This window comes from Ahaetulla prasina, chromosome 1 (genome assembly GCF_028640845.1).
Source record: "Ahaetulla prasina isolate Xishuangbanna chromosome 1, ASM2864084v1, whole genome shotgun sequence".
Taxonomy (NCBI): domain Eukaryota; kingdom Metazoa; phylum Chordata; class Lepidosauria; order Squamata; family Colubridae; genus Ahaetulla; species Ahaetulla prasina.
In genome coordinates this window covers 374,850,122-374,871,705 of record NC_080539.1, presented here as the reverse complement: position 1 = coordinate 374,871,705, position 21,584 = coordinate 374,850,122, and the positions used below count along the sequence as shown (strand labels likewise).

The window sequence follows — 21,584 nt, the reverse complement described above, 5'->3', positions numbered from 1 at the left end:
TATCTTTTAACCAAGCTTAACCTAAACTCAAGTCAGAAGAAGAATTGGAAGGAGAATGTGTTTGTTACAGACTCACAGATTTACAATCAGAGGTGGGTTTTCACATCACTTTACCACTGGTTCGCCGCACACCGAAAATGTGAACATGCACAACCTTCCATACATGCACTTAACTTTCTGCACTTGCACTTTGAGCGTGCACGTGGCTTGCACACCTGCACATAGCTTAGGAAATGTGGCTAAATAGGACGGCATAGTGCCGGGATGCAGGTCGCCACTACCAGTTTGCCCAAACCGGTCCAAACCAGCTGAATACCACCAATGTAAGAAAAGATTTCATTCAGGCAAGAAAAGGTAATAGATTTGAATCCATAAAAAATGAATTTGAAACTGCTAACGATGAACGTGTTGTTGCCATGCGTTTGATGTCAATTGTTCTTCTAGTTAACTGCAGACTGCTTTGAATCACAAATGAACAAAGGAAGCAAAGCAAAAATGAGTTTCCACCAGCCCCACTCAGTTTAGCTCTCGATACCTTTCCATCTTTTAGACACTATTACTGCCATCAAATCCATGCAACTCCAATTAATTATCTTTCTTCTTTCAGGTTCTGTGGGGGGGAAAAGTCATCAACTCCCTCCAAGCATACCACAAGCTTATTGGAGGTCTGGGTCTAGAGCCTCCTTGTAGTGGTAGACAAGGAGGCACTTTGGCCAGTCCCTCAGCTTCCTGACCAGTCTGTTGTGCCTCGTCCGCCCCCCTCTCTGCAGCTGGGCCCCTCTCATTTCCTGTTATCTCAGCCAGGGACTGATAGTGCAGACGAATGGCCTGGCATGCCTCCAGCCCTCAGTCCTGGCGCCATGCCCGGACAGACCGAGCAAGACGAATGGTCTGGCATGCCTCCAGCCCCCAGTCCTGCCACCCTGCCTGGACAGACCGAGCAAATAAACCCCTCCCCCACAGCATGTGAGCCTGAGGAGCATGAAGCCAGTCACGAGTTGGAATTGCCAGCAGCTGGAGGGTGGACAGATCCCTGCTTCCGGAGAATGGAGAGGCGACGTCAGCAAAAGGAAGGGAGGGGCAGGCCTGGAAAAGTGCTGAGTCATGGAGCCACACCCCATGGCCTATATAAAGGATCTGCTTTTTGGCATTCCTTGAGTCAGGCAAAGTATAATCTGGTTGCTGAAGTCACACCTTGGATTCCTGCCAGCCCTGAGAACTCTGACAGGACTTTGGCAAAGCTGCAGAGGCTTTGTGGCCACGCTTGATACAGACTTCCCTGACCCGGCCGTCAGAGGAGGAGTGGGACACGACACAGTCTTTGAAATTCCCACACTAACTCTTTGGAAGGTCAGCCTGCTTGCTTCAATGCTTTGATCTGGGCTTCAGCTTCTACTCTGTGGGCCATATCCTCAAAACAGCCTCGGAGAAGTTGAACAAATTTGTCCGCATCATCTAGCTCGGGGGCTTCTTCATCATGTAGCTCAGCTATCTATTCTGCCGCCTCTCCTTCATGCCATCTGCAATCATTGAGATCAAGTCTCGATCCATTGTGTATTGGTCCCCATAGCTATCAATGTGGGCCCAGACTCAATTGAGAAAGTAGGATAGCTTTCCTGGGGTCCCATGAAAAGCTGCTCTGAGTTGTGGAGGGGGAGCAGCTGGACGGGCCAGTTGCAGGGCCAGTGCGGGCTGCTGGGCTGTTACTGGCAGTGGAATCATGGCTGGTGGCTGGAGCTGCACTGGTTGCTGGACCAGTACCACTGACAGGGCCATCGCTGGTGGTTGGAATTGCACTGGCTGCTGTGCCAGCGCAGGCTATAGCGCTGGAGCAGGCATCCATTGGTATTGCATCCACCCCTGGCTGGGGTAGAAAGCCCTGCCAGGGAGGATCTGGTCAGCCAGAGGCAGTCTGAGGACCGGTTTCTGGGGTGGAGTATTGGGCCTGAACTGTCCCAGTTGTGGTCCTTGTAACACTGGACTGGGCTGGTATAACGGGCTCTGATGCTGTGCTCTTTTGGTTCCAGTAAGGGCTGTCCTTGTGGTAGATCGGGCCTGATGCAGAGAGGCTGTGGAACATGTGCTTCAGGCCAAGTAGAAGGAAGTAGATATTCCACTCAGAGCTGTGGTGGCATGAATGAATTTCATTGTCTCTTTACCTGCAGAGGTATGTCTTCTACTATTCTATTAGAAATGACTTGTTTCAAATTTAGTAATTAACACAATAAGAGGGACGCGGTGGCTCAGGGGCTAGGACGTTGAGCTTGTTGATCGAAAGGTCGGCAGCTCAGTGGTTCGAATCCCTAGTGCTGCCGTGTAACGGAGTGAGCTCCCGTTACTTGTCCCAGCTTCTGCCAACCTAGCAGTTTCGAAAGCACATAAAAATGCAAGTAGAAAAAATAGGGACCACCTTTGGTGGGAAGGTAACAGCGTTCCGTGCGCCTTTGGCGTTGAGTCATGCCAGCTACATGACCACGGAGATGTCTTCGGACAGTGCTGGCTCTTCGGCTTTGAAACAGAGATGAGCACTGCCCCCTAGATTCGACAACGACTAGCACGTATGTGTGAGGGGAACCTTTACCTTTACCTTTTTTATGTCCAGGATGCGAGACCCCTCACATCCAGGACATAAACTGTTTCAACTCCTACCCTCAAAACAACGCTATAGAGCACTGCACACCAGAACAACTAGACACAAGAACAGTTTTTTCCCAAATGCCATCACTCTGCTAAACAAATAATTCCATCAACACTGTCAGACTATTTACTGAATCTGCACTACTATTTATTTATTTATTTATTTATTTATTTCGATTTTTATACCGCCCTTCTCCCAGAGGACTCAGGGCGGTGTACAGCTAAGTAAAAATTCAATATATAAACATTAAAAAGAAGTTAAAAAGAAATATTATAATGTGGCCGAAATTTTAAAACCATTTAAAATCTTAAAACATAAATACCCCAATAAAATATTATTGTTATAATTAATAATAATTAATTATAATTATAATAATAATAATAATATTATAATATTATAATAATTAATCGTCTCATAGTTCCCATCACCAATCTCTTTCCACTTATGACTGTATGACTGTAACTTGTTGCTGGCAATCCTTATGATTTATATTGATATATTGATCATCAATGGTGTTGTAAATGTTGTACCTTGATGAACGTATCTTTTCTTTTATGTACACTGAGAGCATATGCACCAAGACAAATTCCTTGTGTGTCCAATCACACTTGGCCAATAAAATTCTATTCTATTCTATTCTTTAATTAACACAATAGGAACATCCATCCATCCATCCATCTATTCAATTTCTCTATATACTGACTCAACAAAGAGAGGCTTACTGTAACCAGTTATAGGACTTGATAAGGCATTATTTAATGAACATGTTCCTCCTCTGTTTTTATGTTTTAAAAATGTCATCAGATAATAAACATGTCAACAAGATAAGTATGAATGTTTCCCATGTCTGTATTAATTAAAGATTTTTGTTTCTTATCATATTCTCTCTACAATTCAAATGGGGCCTAAATAAGATAATGTAGCATTTGGGGAAAAAGATACAAGCCAAGAGAGCAGCTCCAGAGGCCAAGATGGAAAAGATCTCCACAGCCACCATGGACTTCCCTTTGGTGCTCAAGTAGGTGGGGAGGAAAGTGATCCAAACACTGCAAAAGACCAGCATGCTGAAAGTAATGAACTTGGCTTCATTAAAACTATCAGGCAATTTCCTAGCTAGAAATGCCATTGTGAAACAGACAAGGGCCAAAAAACCTAGATAGGCGAGTACAATGTAAAACATTGAAGCTGAGCCTTCATTACATTCCAAGATGGTCTCTCCAAACAAGGAGTGGAAATCCATGTTGGGAAATGGAGGAGAAGTTGCCAGCCAGATGATACAAAGAAGTGCTTGGATCAGGGGACAGGCTATGACAATGGAGTTGGTCAGTGGTTTTCCTAAGAGTTTCCTTGACCTGTTCCCTGGCTTGGTGGCCATGAAGGCCAGAACCACCATGACAGTTTTTGCCAATACAGAAGAAACTGCAAGGGAAAAGAGAACGGCAAAGGAAGTTTGTCGGAAGAGACAGGTGAGCTTCCCGGGTTGACCAATGAAGAGGAAGGAGCAGAGGAAGCAGAGCAGGAGGGATATCAGGAGGAGGTAGGTGAGATCTCGGTTGTTGGCCTTGACGATCGGTGTGTCACGATGCTTATGGAAAATTGCTAGGACTGCCAATGTGATCAAAGAGAGAGAAAGAGTAAGAGATGCTAAAATGTATCCCAGGTTGCCTTGATAGGAAAGGAAGTGGATCTTCTTGGCAATGCAGTGGTCCTTATCCTTGTTGGGATATCGGTCTTCTGGGCAGGGGTCACAGCGAGCTACATCTGAAATCAAGAATCTTAGTCTAAATATTTCAGGGACAATCACAGTAAGTATTATATCTCAAATATTGGTCAATTCAATAAAAAAGAGATAGAAGGACCCTCTGGGTAGCTTATGGTGCCCTGTAGGAATCAAAATATCTTTGGTTCAAAATGAGCCTAGAGCCGTGAGGGCGAACCTATAGCATGTGTGTCACAGGTGGCCGTTAGAGCCCTCTCTGCAGACACGTGAGTCATTGCCCCAGCCAGCTCCACCCCACATGTGTGCATACCTCCCACCAACCAGCTGAATTTCGGGTCTCTGCCTGTGCATGTGCAAGAGCGGGGCGCATGTGGGAGATGCGTGTACATGCGTGGGGGAACACGGGGGTTGCACAGACATTGACATAAGGGTTATAAGTGCAGGGAGGCCTACTAGGCCCAAAACGGGGTACGGGGGAAGCATGGGGAGGTCATGTGACCATGCGCGGGGTGCGGAGTGCATGTGGGAGGGTTGCATGTGCATTGCATTATGGCTAAGGGCATGAGCACATGCTTTCGGCCTGTGACAACAAAAACATTAGTCATCATTGGCCTAGAGGATCAGTTGCTCAGAAATTGAAATCTCTGCCTCTGTAATCACCAGGCACCTGTATAATATTTTGCATTTTTTTTCCGAGAGGGAGAGAAGTGTTGGCATCTGGTTTTTTTTTTTAACTTTCTAATGGAAGTCTAAGAAGATTGACTGCTCTCTCAGTCGGGAATCCTTCTTTTTGCTGCTAACTTCCATCATCATTTGGAATGTTATAAAATCACAAGGTGACACACAAATGCACACAAACTCACATGTGTAATGGGAGGTGGGAGAGTGAATTTCTTTGTTTCAAATCTCCCATTTTTCAGCCAGACTTTTTTGTAGGGAGAGACTAACAGACCACGAAAAATTGATTTATTTCTCTGACAGCCTATAAATTTCAAGGGAGATTGATAATCTTGACAGAAGCAGGACACTAAGAGTAATACAAAGTTTAAACAGCCAACCCTGTTGTATCATTCATTCAGGGAAATGACCATCGTTAGTTTTCTTATTGGTGTGTGATCAGAGGAATGGAAAAAGAACAGCAAGAAATCTGCAAATGTTTGTCTTGAATGCACCTTGTGGTAAATTTGGTGAGGAGAGCAATCTTGCCAATTCTAGTTCCTCAGAAATGGGAAATTAGACTGGTGGGGGCACAACAATTTGCATCTCTATTGTGAAGCATGTCAAACCTACACAAATCACCCCAAATTTGTTTTTAACAATAACAACAACAGAGTTGGAAGAGACCTTGGAGGCCTTATGGTTCAACCCCCTGCCCAGGCAGGAAACCCTACACCATCTCAGACATTATCCAACATTTTCTTAAAAATTTCCAGTGTTGGAGCATTCACAACTTCTGCAAGCAAGTTGTTCCACTTATTAATTGTTCTAATTGTCAGGAAATTTCTCCTTAGTTCTAAGTTGCTTCTCTCCTTGATTAGTTTCTACCCATTGCTTCTTGTTCTGCCCTCAGGTGCTTTGGAGAATAGTGACTCCCTCTTCTTTGTGGCAACCCCTGAGATATTGCAAGACTGCTATCCTGTTTCCCCTAGTCCTTCTTTTCATTAAACTAGACATACCCAGTTCCTGCAAGCGTTCTTCATATGTTTTAGCCTCCAGTCCCCTAATCATCTTTGTTGCTCTCCTCTGCACTCTTTCTAGAGTCTCAGCATCTTTTTTACATCGTGGCGACCAAAACTGAATGCAGTATTCCAAGTGTGGCCTTACCAAGGCATTATAAAGTGGCACTAACACCACGTGATATTTTAATATTAATATTTTAATTTTAATATTTGAATATTTGAATATTTTGGTTGACTCAGCCTTCCATCTTTTATAAGGTAGGTAAAATGAGGACCCAGATTGTTGGGGGCATTAAGTTGACTTTGTATATAATATACAAATGGATGAAGACTATTGCTTGACATAGTGTAAGCCGCCCTGAGTCTTCGGAGAAGGGCGGGATATAAATGCAAATAAAAAAAAAAATTTTGAATGGCTTCCCTGGTAGTGGAAGATCTCCATTTGAAGGTTGCTCTACCTGTCTGATTAGAAATGGTGCCTTCTGGACAAGGGTCACATTTGTAGCAGCAAACCTGCTCACCCTCTGGGACAGTTTTCTTCTCACCTGCCTGGCACCTCTTCCTACCACACCTGGCAAAGGGCACTTTCTAAGAGAAGAAAGAGAAAAGTTTGAGATGGTCTAATCGATGATCATGCATCATTTAATTTCCACATTGAGTTCCCCATCTTCAGCAAGTCTTTAGAAGAACTGGTTCACCGTCCACATCAACCAGGAAGAGCTCCTGAGGAAATGAGACCAGTGGCATTACCAGATAACCAATTGATGTTTAGAATTGGCAGTCCTCTCATGTTAGGTAGTTAAAGATGAGCCGTGATGGCACAGTGGTTAGAACGCAATATTGGAGGCTAATTCTACCAACTGGAAACAGTTCAATTCTCCCCAACTCAAGGTTGACTGAACTTTCCATCCTTCCAGGGTTGGTGAAATGAGGACCCAGATTGTTGGGTAATAATAATAATAATAATAATAATAATAATAATAATAATAATAATAATAATAATAATAATAATAATAATATTATTTTAATTTGTATACCACCCTTCTCCCGAAGGACTCAGGGCGGTGAACAGCCAAATAAAACAACAATCAAATACACACAATACAAATAAAACAGTAGCTAAAAAACTTATTCAAATTTGGCCCAAATTTAAAATACATTTAAAATCCCAAAAAACTAATTAAGAATTAAAAACCCATAAAAACATCAAAAAATTCTATGCCAGTCCCGTGCGGAAAAATAGGCACATCTTAAGCTCGCGGCGAAAGGTCCGAAGGTCAGGAAGTTGTCGAAGTCCAGGGGGAAGTTCATTCCATTGGGTAGGAGCCCCCACAGAGAAGGCCCTTCCCCTGGGGGCTGCCAGCCGACATTGCTTGGCTGACTGCACCCTAAGGAGTCCCTCTCTGTGAGAGCCCACGGGTCGGTGGAGGCAAACGGTGGCAATAGGCGGTCCCGTAAGTAACCCGGTCCTAAGCCAATAAACTGACTCTGTTATCCATTTATTTATTTTATTTATTTATTTTGTTGAATACATATTAAATAATATATATAAGTATAAGCATGAATTGAATACATAAAATCAATACAATTAAAGGGAACATTAGGACAGGGATGGTAGGCACGCTGGTGCTCTTATGCACGCCCCTTACAGACCTCTTAGAAATGGGGTGAGGTCAATAGTAGATAGTCTTTGGTTAAAGTTTTGGGGATTTCGGGATGAGACCATGGAGTCTGGTCGTGCATTCCAGGCATTAACAAGTCTGTTACTGAAGTCATATTTTCTGCAATCGAGACTGGAGCGGTTCACTTTAAGTTTGAATCTATTGTGTGCTCGTGTATTGTTGTGGTTGAAGCTGAAGTAGTCATTGACAGGTAGGACATTGTAGCAGATGATTTTATGAGCTATGCTTAGGTCACACCGAAGGCGGCGTAGTTCTAAATTTTCTAAACCCAGGATTTCAAGTCTGGTGGCATAAGTTATTTTGTTGTGAGCAGAGGAGTGGAGGACTCTTGTAAAATATTTCTGGACACGCACAATTGTATTAATGTTCGATATGCGGTGTGGGTTTCAGACAGATGAGCTGTATTTGAGATGGCTGTAAAGTACTATAAAGTGATATATAAGTCTTAAGTGGTATTGCTGGTACTAATGTTAAAGGTAGTCCCCACTTATTGAACCTAATTGAAACACTAACCCTTGAGCCACAGTATAACAGAAAACCTTAGCTTTCAAAGCACGGTAGTATAGCATGAAGCCCCTGCTGCTCCAGCATATCCTCAAAGCATAAGTCCCCAGTCATTCTGGTCAAATGTTGGTGCAAAGACCCAATTGCAGCCACCATCATCACCCTGCAGTCTAAGTGCTTGCAATTCTGTGTTCCCTCAGATGACCTGCACCATATTTTTCCTCCCCATGAAGCCAGCCCAGCCAGGCTGTTTGGGAGAAAACTGTTGTCTACATGAGGCTTTTTCTCAAGGAGTAAACTACCATGAGTGACTTTGGGAAGAAAGCTTTATTCATGTCCAAGAGAATATGAACCTTTTTCTGAATTAAGGACATTTCCTTCCAGCCCACCTTTTTGGCCCAAGTGATTGCACTGGAGTTGATGGTAAAATCCTGGCCTTGGAGAACCCTGGGATACATCTGCCCAACTTTCATGTAGACAAAAGATTGATTGGGGAGGAAAATCCAGCTGAGAAGATCGTAACGAGCAGACATGGCTCCATTGTCTAAGAATGAGACTTCATTTCCAGCACTGTTGTTGAACCAGACATTCTCCAAATAGGCAAGAAGCTGAAAGAAAAGAGACCCTTGGAAAGTGGAGGAATTAAAACCAAAATATCATCGATTCTACCGTACTCTGCTGACCATCATTTTAGGAAATCATTACAAACCTTTAAATCTGTGTTACCTTGTGGATAACTGAATGATCGGGAGCTACATGAAATCAAAGGAATCTCGTACTGGAGAATTAGAGATAGATGCCAACACTTCATGTGTTTTTTCTGGCTTACTCAACTTCACTTTTAATAGATTAATTATCACGTATAAAGATTTTAATGCTGCACTCCAGACATTATTCTATAACTGCTGAAATTCTTATGCTTCCCTTTTTAATCAAACCATTAACTTATTTTATCATATTTTAATAATTGCTATTTAATAATTCGCAGATGACACAACAGTGATTGGTCTCATTCGAGACAATGACGAATCCGCATATAGACGAGAGGTCGAACGACTAGCCTTGTGGTGCAACCAAAACAATCTGGAACTGAACACACTCAAAACCGTAGAAATGGTGGTAGACTTTAGGAAAAACCCTTCCATACTTCCACCTCTCACAATACTTGACAACACAGTATCAACAGTAGAAACCTTCAAATTTCTGGGTTCTATCATATCGCAAGATCTCAAATGGACAGCTAACATCAAAAACATCATTAAAAAAGGACAACAAAGAATGTTCTTTCTGCGCCAACTCAGTAAGCTCAAACTGCCCAAGGAGCTGCTGATCCAATTCTACAGAGGAATTATTGAGTCTGTCATTTGCACCTCTATAACTGTCTGGTTCAGTTCTGCAACCCAACAAGAAAAACACAGACTTCAGAGGATAATTAGAACTGCAGAAAAAATAATTGCTACCAACTTGCCTTCCATTGAGGACCTGTATACTGCATGAATCAAGAACAGGGCCGTGAAAATATTTGCAGATCCCTCGCATCCTGGACATAAACTGTTTCAACTCCTACCCTCAAAACGACGCTATAGAGCACTGCACACCAGAACAACTAGACACAAGAACAGTTTTTTCCCAAAGGCCATCACTCTGCTAAACAAATAATTCCCTCAACACTGTCAGACTATTTACTGAATCTGCATTACTATTAATCGTTTCATAGTTCCCATCACCAATCTCTTTCCACTTATGACTGTATGACTATAACTTGTTGCTGGCAATCCTTATGATTTATATATATTGATCATCAATTGTGTTGTAAATGTTGTACCTTGATGAACGTATCTTTTCTTTTATGTACACTGAGAGCGTATGCACCAAGACAAATTCCTTGTGTGTCCAATCACACTTGGCCAATAAAATTCTATTCTATTCTATTCTATTCTATTTGTTTCCTGCTTGCTATTTAATAATGTCCTTTGTTTTCAGATATAGATATAGATATAGAATAGAATAGAATAGAATTGAATTGAATTGAATTGAATTGAATTTTTATTGGCTAAGTGTTATTGGACACACAAGGAATTTGTCTTGGTGCATATGCTCTCAGTGTACATAAAAGAAAAGATACATTCATCAAGGTACAACATTTACAACACAATTGATGATCAATATATCAATATAAATCATAAGGATTGCCTTATATAAGGGTGATATGGATATATTTAATAAATTAACCAAGAAATTTCCATGGGAAGTTCTAAGGATCAGTGGACTGGGTAAAATTCTGAGAAATTACCTGCCATGACTGGACATTTGTGATCCTTTTTCCAAGCCTCATCATGGCTGGTTGTGCTCCTGATCCATGCATGGCATGCAATGCGTGTGTCACAGCATAAACGGCATTGTAGATGTTGTAACTTTCACCTGACATGCTCGTTTCAAACATGTAAGATGGCACATCCTTTAAATTCTCCTGTCCCGTACATGGCTTTTCCCCCTTTGGAAGTCTCACTCCTGGCTTGTGGATCTTGCAGCCGAAAATCCTTGCCCACCATAGAGGGAGAAAGACATCTCCTTGAGGGTTCAAGGGGTCTAAAGACATAAGAACATGCCTGAATTCTGGGATATCGTGGCTATGATCCCTAAAATGCAAAGCACCATGGAAGGGCTTTAGAAATTTCAACATTTTGTGAGATGCGCTTATCTCCCAGTGGGAAGTCAGGATCCAAACAACTCTAACTGCTAAATTATTTTTGGTTTCCAAATAAGAAAGAGACATATATATAGTTTTAATACATTTGGATTCTCCAAATACAATAATCACCTCAGTTTTATCCCACGTTGGGATTAAAGAAAGACATTTGTTCGCTGAAAGGAGAGCAGATACAGATTCCAACAGGTGAGTGAAGGCCAGGCAGATCTCCTTCTCCTGGAGCATCGGTATCAGAGTAGAGACAAAAAGTTCTCCATTGTCACTTTCAGGGGCCACCAGCCCAACCCAATTCCACTGGAAATACAGGAGCAGCCGGACTAAACCCACATACTGTGGAAATTCATTGGGGCTGATCCGGAAGAAGGAAGGAAAAACAATTCTGTCTCCTTGAGTGAACTTGAGGAAGTGAAAACCGAGCTGCAGAAATAACATAACATAACATATGGAAGAGTCTTGTCATATTTTTTTTAATGGCAATATTTTACACTTATCAGTATCAGTAGCTTTTTGCCCTGCTAGTTCGATAGACTAGAATTCCAGTTAGAATTACAAATTCAGATTTCAACAGGGAGTGTGAAGATCATGCAGCTGAATTCTATTTCTTTCCCATGTATACACAAGATTGGTTTATTTTACAAGTACACAAGTATATATTTTTCTTTTTATCTATCACTTCTCTCTAACTGAGCTCAGTTCGCTGTGACCAGATGGCTGTAGCTGGTCTGCATCTTTAGATGTCACGTCTTCGGCCTGGCGCCTCACTAGCAGCCTGCCATCAAAGATTGTCGGGTAGAGCGGTAGGCATGGGGAAACAAATGGGCAATAAACTCGTGTGAGTAATTGATGAGAAATAGGGAGGGGGGAGTGACAGCTTGATGATAATAATAATAATAATAATAATAATAATAATAATAACAACAACAACAACAATAACAACAACAACAACAACAACAACAATAATAATAATAATAATAATAATAATAATAATAATAATAATAATAATATCAGAGTTGGAAGGGACCTTGGAGGTCTTCTAGTCCAACCCCCTGCCCAGGCAGGAAACCCTACACCATCTCAGACAGATGGTTATCCAACATTTTCTTAAAAATTTCCAGTGTTGGAGCATTCACAACTTCTGCAGGCAAGTCGTTCCAGTCATTGATTGTTCTAACTGTCAGGAAATTTCTCCTTAGTTCTCAGTTGTTTCTCTCCTTGGTTAGTTTCCACCCGTTGCTTCTTGTTCTACCCTCAGGTGCTTTGGAGAATAGTTTGACTCCCTCTTCTTTGTGGCAACCCCTGAGATTTGCTAGACAAATTCACATTTCCTTATTATTATTATATTAAAATTAAAATATTATTATTATTATTATTATTCCTAGACCAATTCTAGAATACAGCTCGCCTGTCTGGAACCCTCACCACATTTCTGACATCAATACAATTGAACATCAATACAATACAATACAATTGAATACAATACAATACAATACAATTGAACATCAATACAATTGAATGTCCAGAAATATTTTACAAGAAGAGTTCTCCACTCCTCTGAAAACAACAAAATACCTTATCCCACCAGACTTGAAATTCTAGGCTTAGAAAACTTGGAACTCTGTCGCCTTCAACAAGACCTAAGCTTAACTCATAGAATCATCTATTGTAATGTCCTTCCTGTTAAAGACTACTTCAGCTTTAATTGCAATAATACAAGAGCAACCAATAGATTTAAACTTAATGTTAAGCGCTTTAATCTAGATTGCAGAAAATATGACTTCTGTAACAGAATCATCAGTGCTTGGAATACTTTACCTGACTTTGTGGTCTCTTCCCATAATCTCAAAAGCTTTAACCAAAAACTTTCTAATATTGACCTCACCCCATTCCTAAGAGGACCATAAGGGGCGTGCATAAGAGCACAAACGTGCCTACTGTTCCTGTCCTATTGTTTTCTTCTTCTATATATATATATATGCTTATACCTCCTAATATTTACTCATATATATGTTTATATACTATATAATCTTCTTTTATATGATACTTATATATATTGTTGTGACAAAAATAAATAAATAAATAAATAAATAAATAAATAAATAAGATATTGGAACACTGCTATCATGCCTCCCGTGGTCCTTGTTTTCATTAAACTAGGCATACCGAGTTCCTGCAACCGTTCTTCATATGTTTTAGCCTCCAATCCCCTAATCATCTTTGTTGCTCTTCTCTGCACTCTTTCTAGAGTCTCAGCATCTTTTTTACATCGTGGTGACCAAAACTGAATGCAATATTCCAAGTGTGGCCTTACCAAGGCATTATAAAGTGGTATTAACACTTCACGTGATCTTGATTCTATCCCTCTGTTTGATGTTTGTTTGATCCCTCTGTTCTGATGAAGAACAGAGAAGCGCAGAACCAGTTTGTGCCAGTCCTCAAGGCCATTCACCCTGAGAAAGAATGTGGATTATCCCAACCAACTCAGTGCTCTCAAATCACCTAGGGGAATCTTCACTGGCTGAAGATGAACTGGTCATGGAGGGACAGCAGGGATGAGGGAAAAGATTTTGTATTTTTTTTGTGTGAGGAAACTTAGTTCTAGCCTGACTTTACTGCATCCAGTAACCTTTAATAGGAGAACCTATCACTTCAACTCAATGGAGTTGAGGGTCTTTCTTTCCTAAGGGAGCTACCTTGGGCAGTTCTGACACTGGAAATCTTGTGGGTCTGTAAGACTCTCCTACACTCTGAACTGTGGTAGCTACAGAGTCCCCTTGCTCCTTCCATCAAACTGTGCTTGAATCACGTCTAGTTTGTTCAGTTTGCCATCACAGTCTCCTTTCTCTCTTCCACCCATCCCCCTTGCTTTTCTTCCTGCAATACAGGTGTGATCCTTTGCTGTCTTAAAATGTCAAGAAACCCAATCAATAACGAAGGAAAACAAACAACAGCAGTGTTTGGTCTTTCCTAAGACAAAAATAAACCTTACAAAGAGTGTAACTAAATTACTTTGCCTGGTGTTGCCTTATGAGAAGCCAAGGGAATAAACCATCAATGTGCTTCACACAATAAACCAGATTGAAGCATTGATTTCTGTGTGTGTGTTTATGTGTCAGGCTGCCTCTGATTATATTTAGGAAAGAATACACCTTGACTTCATTTTTAAATAAAGAAAAGTACTTTTACTAAATACATCTGGACAACAGCAGTGTAAAGTTGGATCTGAGACAGAATATGGCTAACATCCCATATCCCCTCGTTAGTCCCACCTTCCCACAAAAGGTCAGGCAGGTCTGGTCCAATGCCGGCTCCTTCTCGCCCCCCGTGGTAATCTTCTTTGAAGGTCTCCGGCAGCTTCTTGTCTCAGGAATGGAGGGTACGTTGGAAAGCCGTTTATGCTGATTCAAACATTTGCTGCCCCCTCCCCTCCTTTTATGTCAGACGACACTCTTAAAGGGCCCTCTACTATTAATCTGAATAGGATAGTATACATTTTAGGTTCATGGCTATTTTACATTAACATACTGAAATGAACTCTAGCTACTGAAAACAAATTGCACACATATAAGACAGATAGAGTGAAGCTTGGAGTGGAGGCTGACATTATGTTTTGTGCATGCTCTATACTGGTACCCTACATTAAACCCTTTACCTGTGGAACCTTGAAGATGCTGAAGATGGAGGCCATCTGCCTTGAGTATTGGGAGTTGACATCTCCAACAACAGAGAGCAGAGGGTCCTGCTTGTCGCATTTGTAACCTGGAACCATTTGACCCCGTGTAGACAGAAGAGAGAGGCTGTTCCAGGAAACCCTCCTCACAGTCTCCTTATTGTCATAAATATGGAAGCCGAGGGTGATGTTGGGAAGCAGAAACAAATCCTTGTTGATTTTTGTGACTGCATGTACCAAGGCCTGAATTAGTGGATAATTCTTGAATTCAACGCTATAATGAGAGAACATTGGGAAATATTAGAGAGAAAATGTTGTGTGCTAAGGGAGGTTGTCTTTCCATAAGTGTGTTTGTATGTGTGTCTCCCGGACTTTGAGGTGATGAATATATTTGTGGACAAGAAAATGTGATTAAAAATATTATTTGGATGGACCATCCATGTGAAACCATGGTCCATGTAGAGAGGGGCTGAGACATTTACACATGTACAACCAGTGGTGGGATTCAGCCAGTTCGCACCACTTCGGGAGAACCGGTTGTTAACTTTCTGAGCAGTTTGATGAACTGGTTGTTGGAAGAAATCATTAGGGCAGAGAACCGGTTGTTAAATTTCTTGAATCCCACCACTGAGTACAACCCAAAACAGCCATGACTCGTCCATATGAGAAATATTTTTAATAGATTTGGCAGTTTGATTATCCCTTTGAAGGATATCTCAGCTCTGGGAAGCACTCTGTTCACAATACCCCGCTGAAGGCTACAAGATAGATTAGCTACCCATTGTAACTAGATTTGCCTTTCTTTGAGTTTTCCAGCATGACTTTTTTGTCCAAATAAAAAATGGAAATGACCTTTTTCACTTAGCCAGAGCTGTTTCTGACACATAAACCCTTTCTCACTTATTGTGCCATTTATCATCTTCCTGAAGAAACTGGAACATTCTAGCCTATTTTAGAAGAACGGTTCTTTATCCAGGAAAGCACCAAGGATTATGAATTACATCAGAAACCTGCAAGCATCAGTAGAATAGTAATTTATGAAAGGAGTTCCATGAATCCTCCCAAAGGCAGAAACTCTTCTAATCCATTCCCTTCCAAGTAAAACATACCTTCTTGTAATTCTTGTCCTTGATGGCTCATGGTCAAACTCTATCATTTCAAAGAGAGCAAACTTTTCCAGGAGCAAATTCCCCCCAATAATGAGATCTCCAGGCCTGTAGTAGTCCTTCGCAATTCGCAGAGGGTTCCTCGCAACACATACAGTTTGCATTATGTTATGAGTTGTTAAAGGCAGGAGGCAAAAGAGAAGCAGCAGGAGAGGCAGCCCATCCATAATTCTCACCTTCCTTCCTAGACCATAGATCAAAGTTCATTGAGAAGCTGAATTGCAGGTGGATCCCACAAAATCCAGCCAAGGCTTCAGCAGAGAAGGAGCAGGCTGTGCCACATGGGTGGCCTTGAGGCTAATTAATATCAAGTGTGCTTTCTCTTACCTAGTTGGAGTTGTCACTGAAGACAAAATTGAGCCCAGTTTAGTTTCATGGATCAGAAGAAACTGGAAATTTTTAAGAAAATGTTGGCTAACCATTTGTCTGAAATGGTGTAGGGTTTCCTGCCTGGGCAGGGGGTTGGACTAGAAGACCTCCAAGGTCCCTTCTAACTCTGTTGTTGTTGTTGTTGTTGTTGTTGTTGTTGTTGTTGTTATTATTATATTTACACAAAATGTAACGCAAACGAGATAACTATGCTGGATTTCGTATCGCAGATCACTAGTCGAACACTTCCCAAGCGTTTAGGACTGCGTGATATATCGGCGAATTATGCGAGCCGATCCCAGTAAGGTGGCCTTCTGCAGCTGACCAATGGTGATCTTGTCAGCGCCAATTGCTTTGAAGTGCTTGCCTAGGTCTTTAGGCACAGCTCCCAGTGTGCCGAGTACCACTGGAACCACCTGCACTGGTTTATGCCAGAGTCTCTGCAATTCGATTCTCAAATCTTGATATCTGGTGACTTTTTCAAGTTGTTTCTCTTCGATTCTGCTGTCACCAGGTATAGCAATGTCGACTATCCACACTTTTCTCTTTTCCACAATCGTTATATCCAGGGTATTGTGTTCCAAAACTTTATCAGTCTGTATTCGGAAATCCCACAGTAGTTTTGCATGCTCATTTTCAGTCACTTTTTCAGGCTTATGATCCCACCAGTTATTATTATTATTATTAGAAATTACTTGTTTGCAAATCAATCTATGGAGACATGTCCAGCTCCCCTTGGAAGAGCTGAGACCTAACTTCATTCAAGCAAGTTTTATCTTGGAAGACTTTTGAGGGTAAAAATCTATGTGGGATAGATACATTGAGAATTACTGTACTTCTGATAATTGCAAGGAAGAGTAACATCCTATCCACTTAGCAATAGCTTTCCTACATGCACCAGAAGAGGAAAAACATGTTTGTGTCTCTTGTTCTTCATCCAAAGGGCAGATGGAATTGAGGGTCCAGGTCCGGGTGGAATCTGGCCTACCTGAAACCCCTGAGCACCTGGATCCAAGATGGAGTCTGGCCTATGCCAGAATTTATTTTTTTCATATAGGGCTAAGCATGGTGATGAATTGTAGCCTTGTAAAAGTGATCAATAATGCAGTGTTTGTAGAAGAAGTGTTTTATTTATTCCTACATGGTTAGGAATGATATAGAAGCTCATTTCTCTTATACCTATTACACTTCAAATAGCGAGTGAGGTACTCAAGATGTAAGCCTAACTTAAACTCTGCATTGGGAGTGTCTATGGAGATTCTCAGTCATCCACGTGATGGTTGTCCCAAAGGCGCTTTCTCAGGAGGCAATCGTTCTTTCTTGTTTTTTCTTTGAAGACGTTTTGCTTCTCACCCAAGAAGCTTCTTCCAATCTGACTGGATGGTGGGTAATGGAAGGATTTATATTCCTTGCAGACAGCTGTTCATTTGCATCCTTTTAGAGAGTCATTGAGGCCACTTGGTGGTTTATCTGTGTCATCAGGATCACCTGAGTAATACAAATGGGTGTGAAGCCTTCTTGGCTGCAGGATGTTTTCTGCTCTGTGTCCCTTCCCTGCTGAAGAAAGGGGTTGGAGATGAGTCTGTGTTGACTGAAGAGCAAATGGTTCCTGTAGTCTGCTATTTTTCTGGAAACCTATTCATGCTCCCACACCACTCAAAGAACGTTCATCCCAAAGTGCATAGCTAAATATCTATGCAAATTCTCAGTCAACCAGGTCATGGTTGCCCCAAAGGTCTTTTTTCAAGAGGCAAATAGACTTTCTTGTTTTTCTTTGAAGATGTTTCGCTTCATTGGAGGAGCTTCAAGACCAGGCTGGGGATAGATGCTACGGTAGAAAATCTATCTTTGTGGCCACTAAGAATTGACACTGACTTGATAGTTTAGAATAGAATAGAACAGAATAGAATAGAATAGAACAGAATAGAAAATATGGAATAGAATGGAATGGAATGGAATGGAATGGAATAGAATAGAATAGAATAGAATAGAATAGAATAGAATAGAATAGAATAGAATAGAATAGAAAATATGGAATAGAATAGAATAGAATAGAACAGAATAGAATAAAATAGAACAGAATAGAAAATATGGAATAGAATGGAATGGAATGGAATGGAATAGAATAGAATAGAATAGAATAGAATAGAATAGAATAGAATAGAATAGAATAGAATAGAATAGAAAATATGGAATAGAATAGAATAGAACAGAATAGAATAGAATAGAACAGAATAGAACAGAACAGAATAGAAAATATGGAATAGAATGGAATGGAATGGAATGGAATGGAATAGAATAGAATAGAATAGAATAGAATAGAATAGAATAGAATAGAATAGAAAATATGGAATGGAATAGAATAGAATAGAATAGAATAGAATAGAATAGAATAGAATAGAATAGAATAGAATTCTTTATTGGCCAGGTGTATTTGGACACACAAGGAATTTGTTTTGGTGCATATGCTCTCAGTGTACATAAAAGAAAAGAAAAAGAAAAAGAAAGAAAAAAAATACCTTCATCAAAGGTATAACATTTACAACACAAATGATGGTCATACGTTGCAATTTAACCCTTAGTGATAGCAACAAAAAGTTACAGTCATACAGTCATAAGTGGAAAGAGATTGGTGATGAAAACAATGAGAAGATTAATAGTAGTGTAGACTTAGTAAATAGTTTGACATTGTTGAGGGAATTATTTGTTTAGCAGAGTGATGGCCTTCGGGAAAAAACTGTTCTTGTGTCTAGTTGTTCTGGTGTGCAGTGCTCTATAGTGTCGTTTTGAGGGTAGGAGTTGAAACAGTTTGTGTCCAGGATGCGAGGGGTCTGCAAAAATTTTCACGGCCCTCTTCTTGATTCGTGCAGTATACAGGTCCTCAATGGAAGGCAGGTTGGTAGCAATTATTTTTTCTGCAGTTCTAATTATCCTCTGAAGTCTGTGTCTTTCTTGTTGGGTAATAAACAAATAAATATACAATAAATACTGTCAGGAGATTCTTACTTATTTCCAGGTTGAATCTCCCTCTGATATGCTCCGATACAATGCTTCTTGTCCTTCCCTCAGGTACTATGGAGAATAAATTGATGCTCTCTTCCCTGTAACAGTCCTTCAAGTATTGCAGGTCTCAAGTATTGCAGCTCTCATATCACCGCTAATCCTTCTCTTCATTAGAATAGGCATACCTAATTTCTTCAATTGTTCATCATATGGTTTAGCCTTCAGCCCTTGATCTGGAAAAAAAAATCCATCTTGTGAAGAAGGATTACATAGGCACTATGAAAATAGATAGGAGGAACAATGTGTACAATTGGGCAACTTTGAAATGCCTGGACCTCAATATTATATGACAACATCACTGATATGCTTGTTTCTATTAAAATAATCATTCTTTCTTGAAGACAGTAACTATGGCATGGTCCAGGCAGGGGTGAAATGCTCCCAGTTCGGACCGGATCATGCGATCCGGTGGCAATTGTGGCTGGTGGTTCGGCAATCCGGAGCAAAGCTCCACTCACTCACCAGGATGTCATTACTTCCTGGTTTTAAGCCGCCCTGAGTCTTCGGAGAAGGGTGGGATATAAATGCAAATAAAAATAAAAAAATAAATAAAAGTAATGTGTTTTTTACCTTCTGTGGATGCGCAGAAGGTTTTGCACATGGCGCATGCACTTCCGAACCAGTAAGGAAGATAACTAGATTTCACCCCTGGTCCAGGGACCATCTCACCCCACTGGGAATGGCCTGTCTCACCTGTGCTGGTAGAGGAGGCATACCGTGGGTCCTGTCAGCCCAACTATTCCAGCTGGCATGGTTCAGGAGGAGGGCCTTCTCTGCTGTGGCTCCTGCCCTCTGGAATATCTTGCCCCCTCATGTGAGATTGGCCCCAATGCCCTTATCCTTTCATAAAGGCCTATACACCTGGCTTTGCCAGTTGGCCTGTGGCCCCAGTGGGAGAACAGCACTGTGGAGGTGGTTCATTGAGTAACACAAGACTTCACTTCCCCTCATTCCACCCCTCCATCTGCACATGTCCTTGATTTTAATCTTTGGTTTTATATTTATTCAGTTTTTAATGTATATAGCAATAGCAATAGCACTTAGATTAACATACCACTTTATAGTGCTTTTACAGCCCTCTCTAAATGGTTTACAGAGTCAACATATTGCCCCCAACAATTTGGGTCCTCATCAGTAGTGGATTGCTACCGGTTCTCCCCAGTTCGCAAGAACTGGTAGTAAACATTTTGAGTAGTTCAGAGAACCGGTAGTAAAAATTCTGCCTGGCCCCGCCCCCAATCTATTGCTACCTCCCGACTCCCAGCTGATCAGCTAGAAGGAAAAAATCAAGACTCACTTGTCGAAGAAGAGGAAAAAAACAAGACACCGTCCCTTTAAATTGAGAAGCCAAGAAGCCTCCCAACTGATTGGTTTGCTTCTCAGCCAGGAGATCGCTTGGCAAAGAAGGAGGTGGGGGGAAACGCTGTCTTTTTAAATTGACAGAGTGGCTAGAAGCTCCTCTCTGGGTCAGCTGAACAACAAATTGGATAAGAGGAGGAATTCTTATATGGTTTAATGTCTTTGAAGTTTTGGGATTTGTGCAAAATGGGCTTTGTGTTTCTAAAAAGGTTTGGGTGATTTCCATTGTGAAGTATCCTGTCTTGAATGAGTTTTTTGCCTGCTTGTAAATGGAGCTGAACTTCTGGCTTCCACTTTATATTATCTGTAAGCACCGGTAGCTGTTTTCTGCTTACAAAGTTTCCTTTATGCAGTTGGCAGGAATGTGGAATTCCAGGCAGGTACCTAGCTAGCAGCTTGATTATTCCTAAATTATCTGGGATATTTTATTTGGGAAATGAAGAGGGGGGAGTTTGATTCCTTCCCAGAACGGATTAGTGGGGTGGGGAGGAAATGGGGATTTTGAAGTAACCTTCCCCTGGAGTGGGGAGGGAATGGGGATTTTAGGCTTGCTGTCAAACATCAGCCATAATACTAATGATTGTTTTGAACAATATGCAGGTTGTATTACATGAATGGCTATTTTATATGTGAAATTATGACTGAAACCTATATAGGTTCACACCGTCAGGAAGTTTGTCCTTAGTTTTAGGTTGCTTCTCTCTTTGTTGAGTTTCCATCCGTTGCTTCTTGTTTTGCCTTCTGGTGCTTTGGAAAATACTTTCCACCCCCCCCCCGCTTCTTTCTAGCTGCCCCTTAAAAGTGTTAAAAAATAGGGCAGCGTGTGATAGGCAACACTCTTGGGCAAAGCATGTGAGCCATTTCCTCCTTTCAGTGGTCCATGAAAGTGCATCTATAGAAGAGGTCTCTAACCTTGGCCACTTTAAGACTTTTAAGACAGCAAAGCTGGCTGAGGAATTCTGGGAGTTGAAGTGGCCAAATTTGGGGACCCCTGATCTATAGTATGTAGATAATAAAGTTGAAAAAA

The 21,584-nt window shown here is 41.2% G+C and overlaps 1 protein-coding gene across 1 annotated transcript; it reads right to left on the bottom strand.

Annotated features, from left to right (window-relative positions):
* Positions 1 to 1,897: 1,897 nt before the first annotated feature.
* On the bottom strand, positions 1,898 to 19,950 carry LOC131188308 (vomeronasal type-2 receptor 26-like). Its single transcript, XM_058163507.1, has 8 exons — positions 19,892 to 19,950; positions 14,583 to 14,874; positions 11,061 to 11,350; positions 10,517 to 10,862; positions 8,613 to 8,831; positions 6,496 to 6,625; positions 3,530 to 4,399; positions 1,898 to 2,055 (listed from the first exon to the last, which is right to left on the bottom strand). The coding sequence occupies exons 1-8, from the start codon at positions 19,948 to 19,950 to the stop codon at positions 1,898 to 1,900; spliced, it is 2,364 nt and encodes a 787-aa protein (XP_058019490.1).
* Between the last annotated feature and the right edge of the window lie 1,634 nt (positions 19,951 to 21,584).

Bases quoted from the DNA above. Each gene is read 5' to 3' on its own strand.
- LOC131188308 (XM_058163507.1), bottom strand. From the start codon at position 19,950: ATGCCAGCTGGAATAGTTGGGCTGACAGGACCCACGGTATGCCTCCTC. The intron at 14,875-19,891 runs GTGAGACAGGCC...CTCTCATTATAG, and splicing joins TGCCTCCTCTACCAGCACAG to CGTTGAATTCAAGAATTATC. The intron at 4,400-6,495 runs GTAGAGCAACCT...TCTTGATTTCAG, and splicing joins CACCATTTCTAATCAGACAG to ATGTAGCTCGCTGTGACCCC.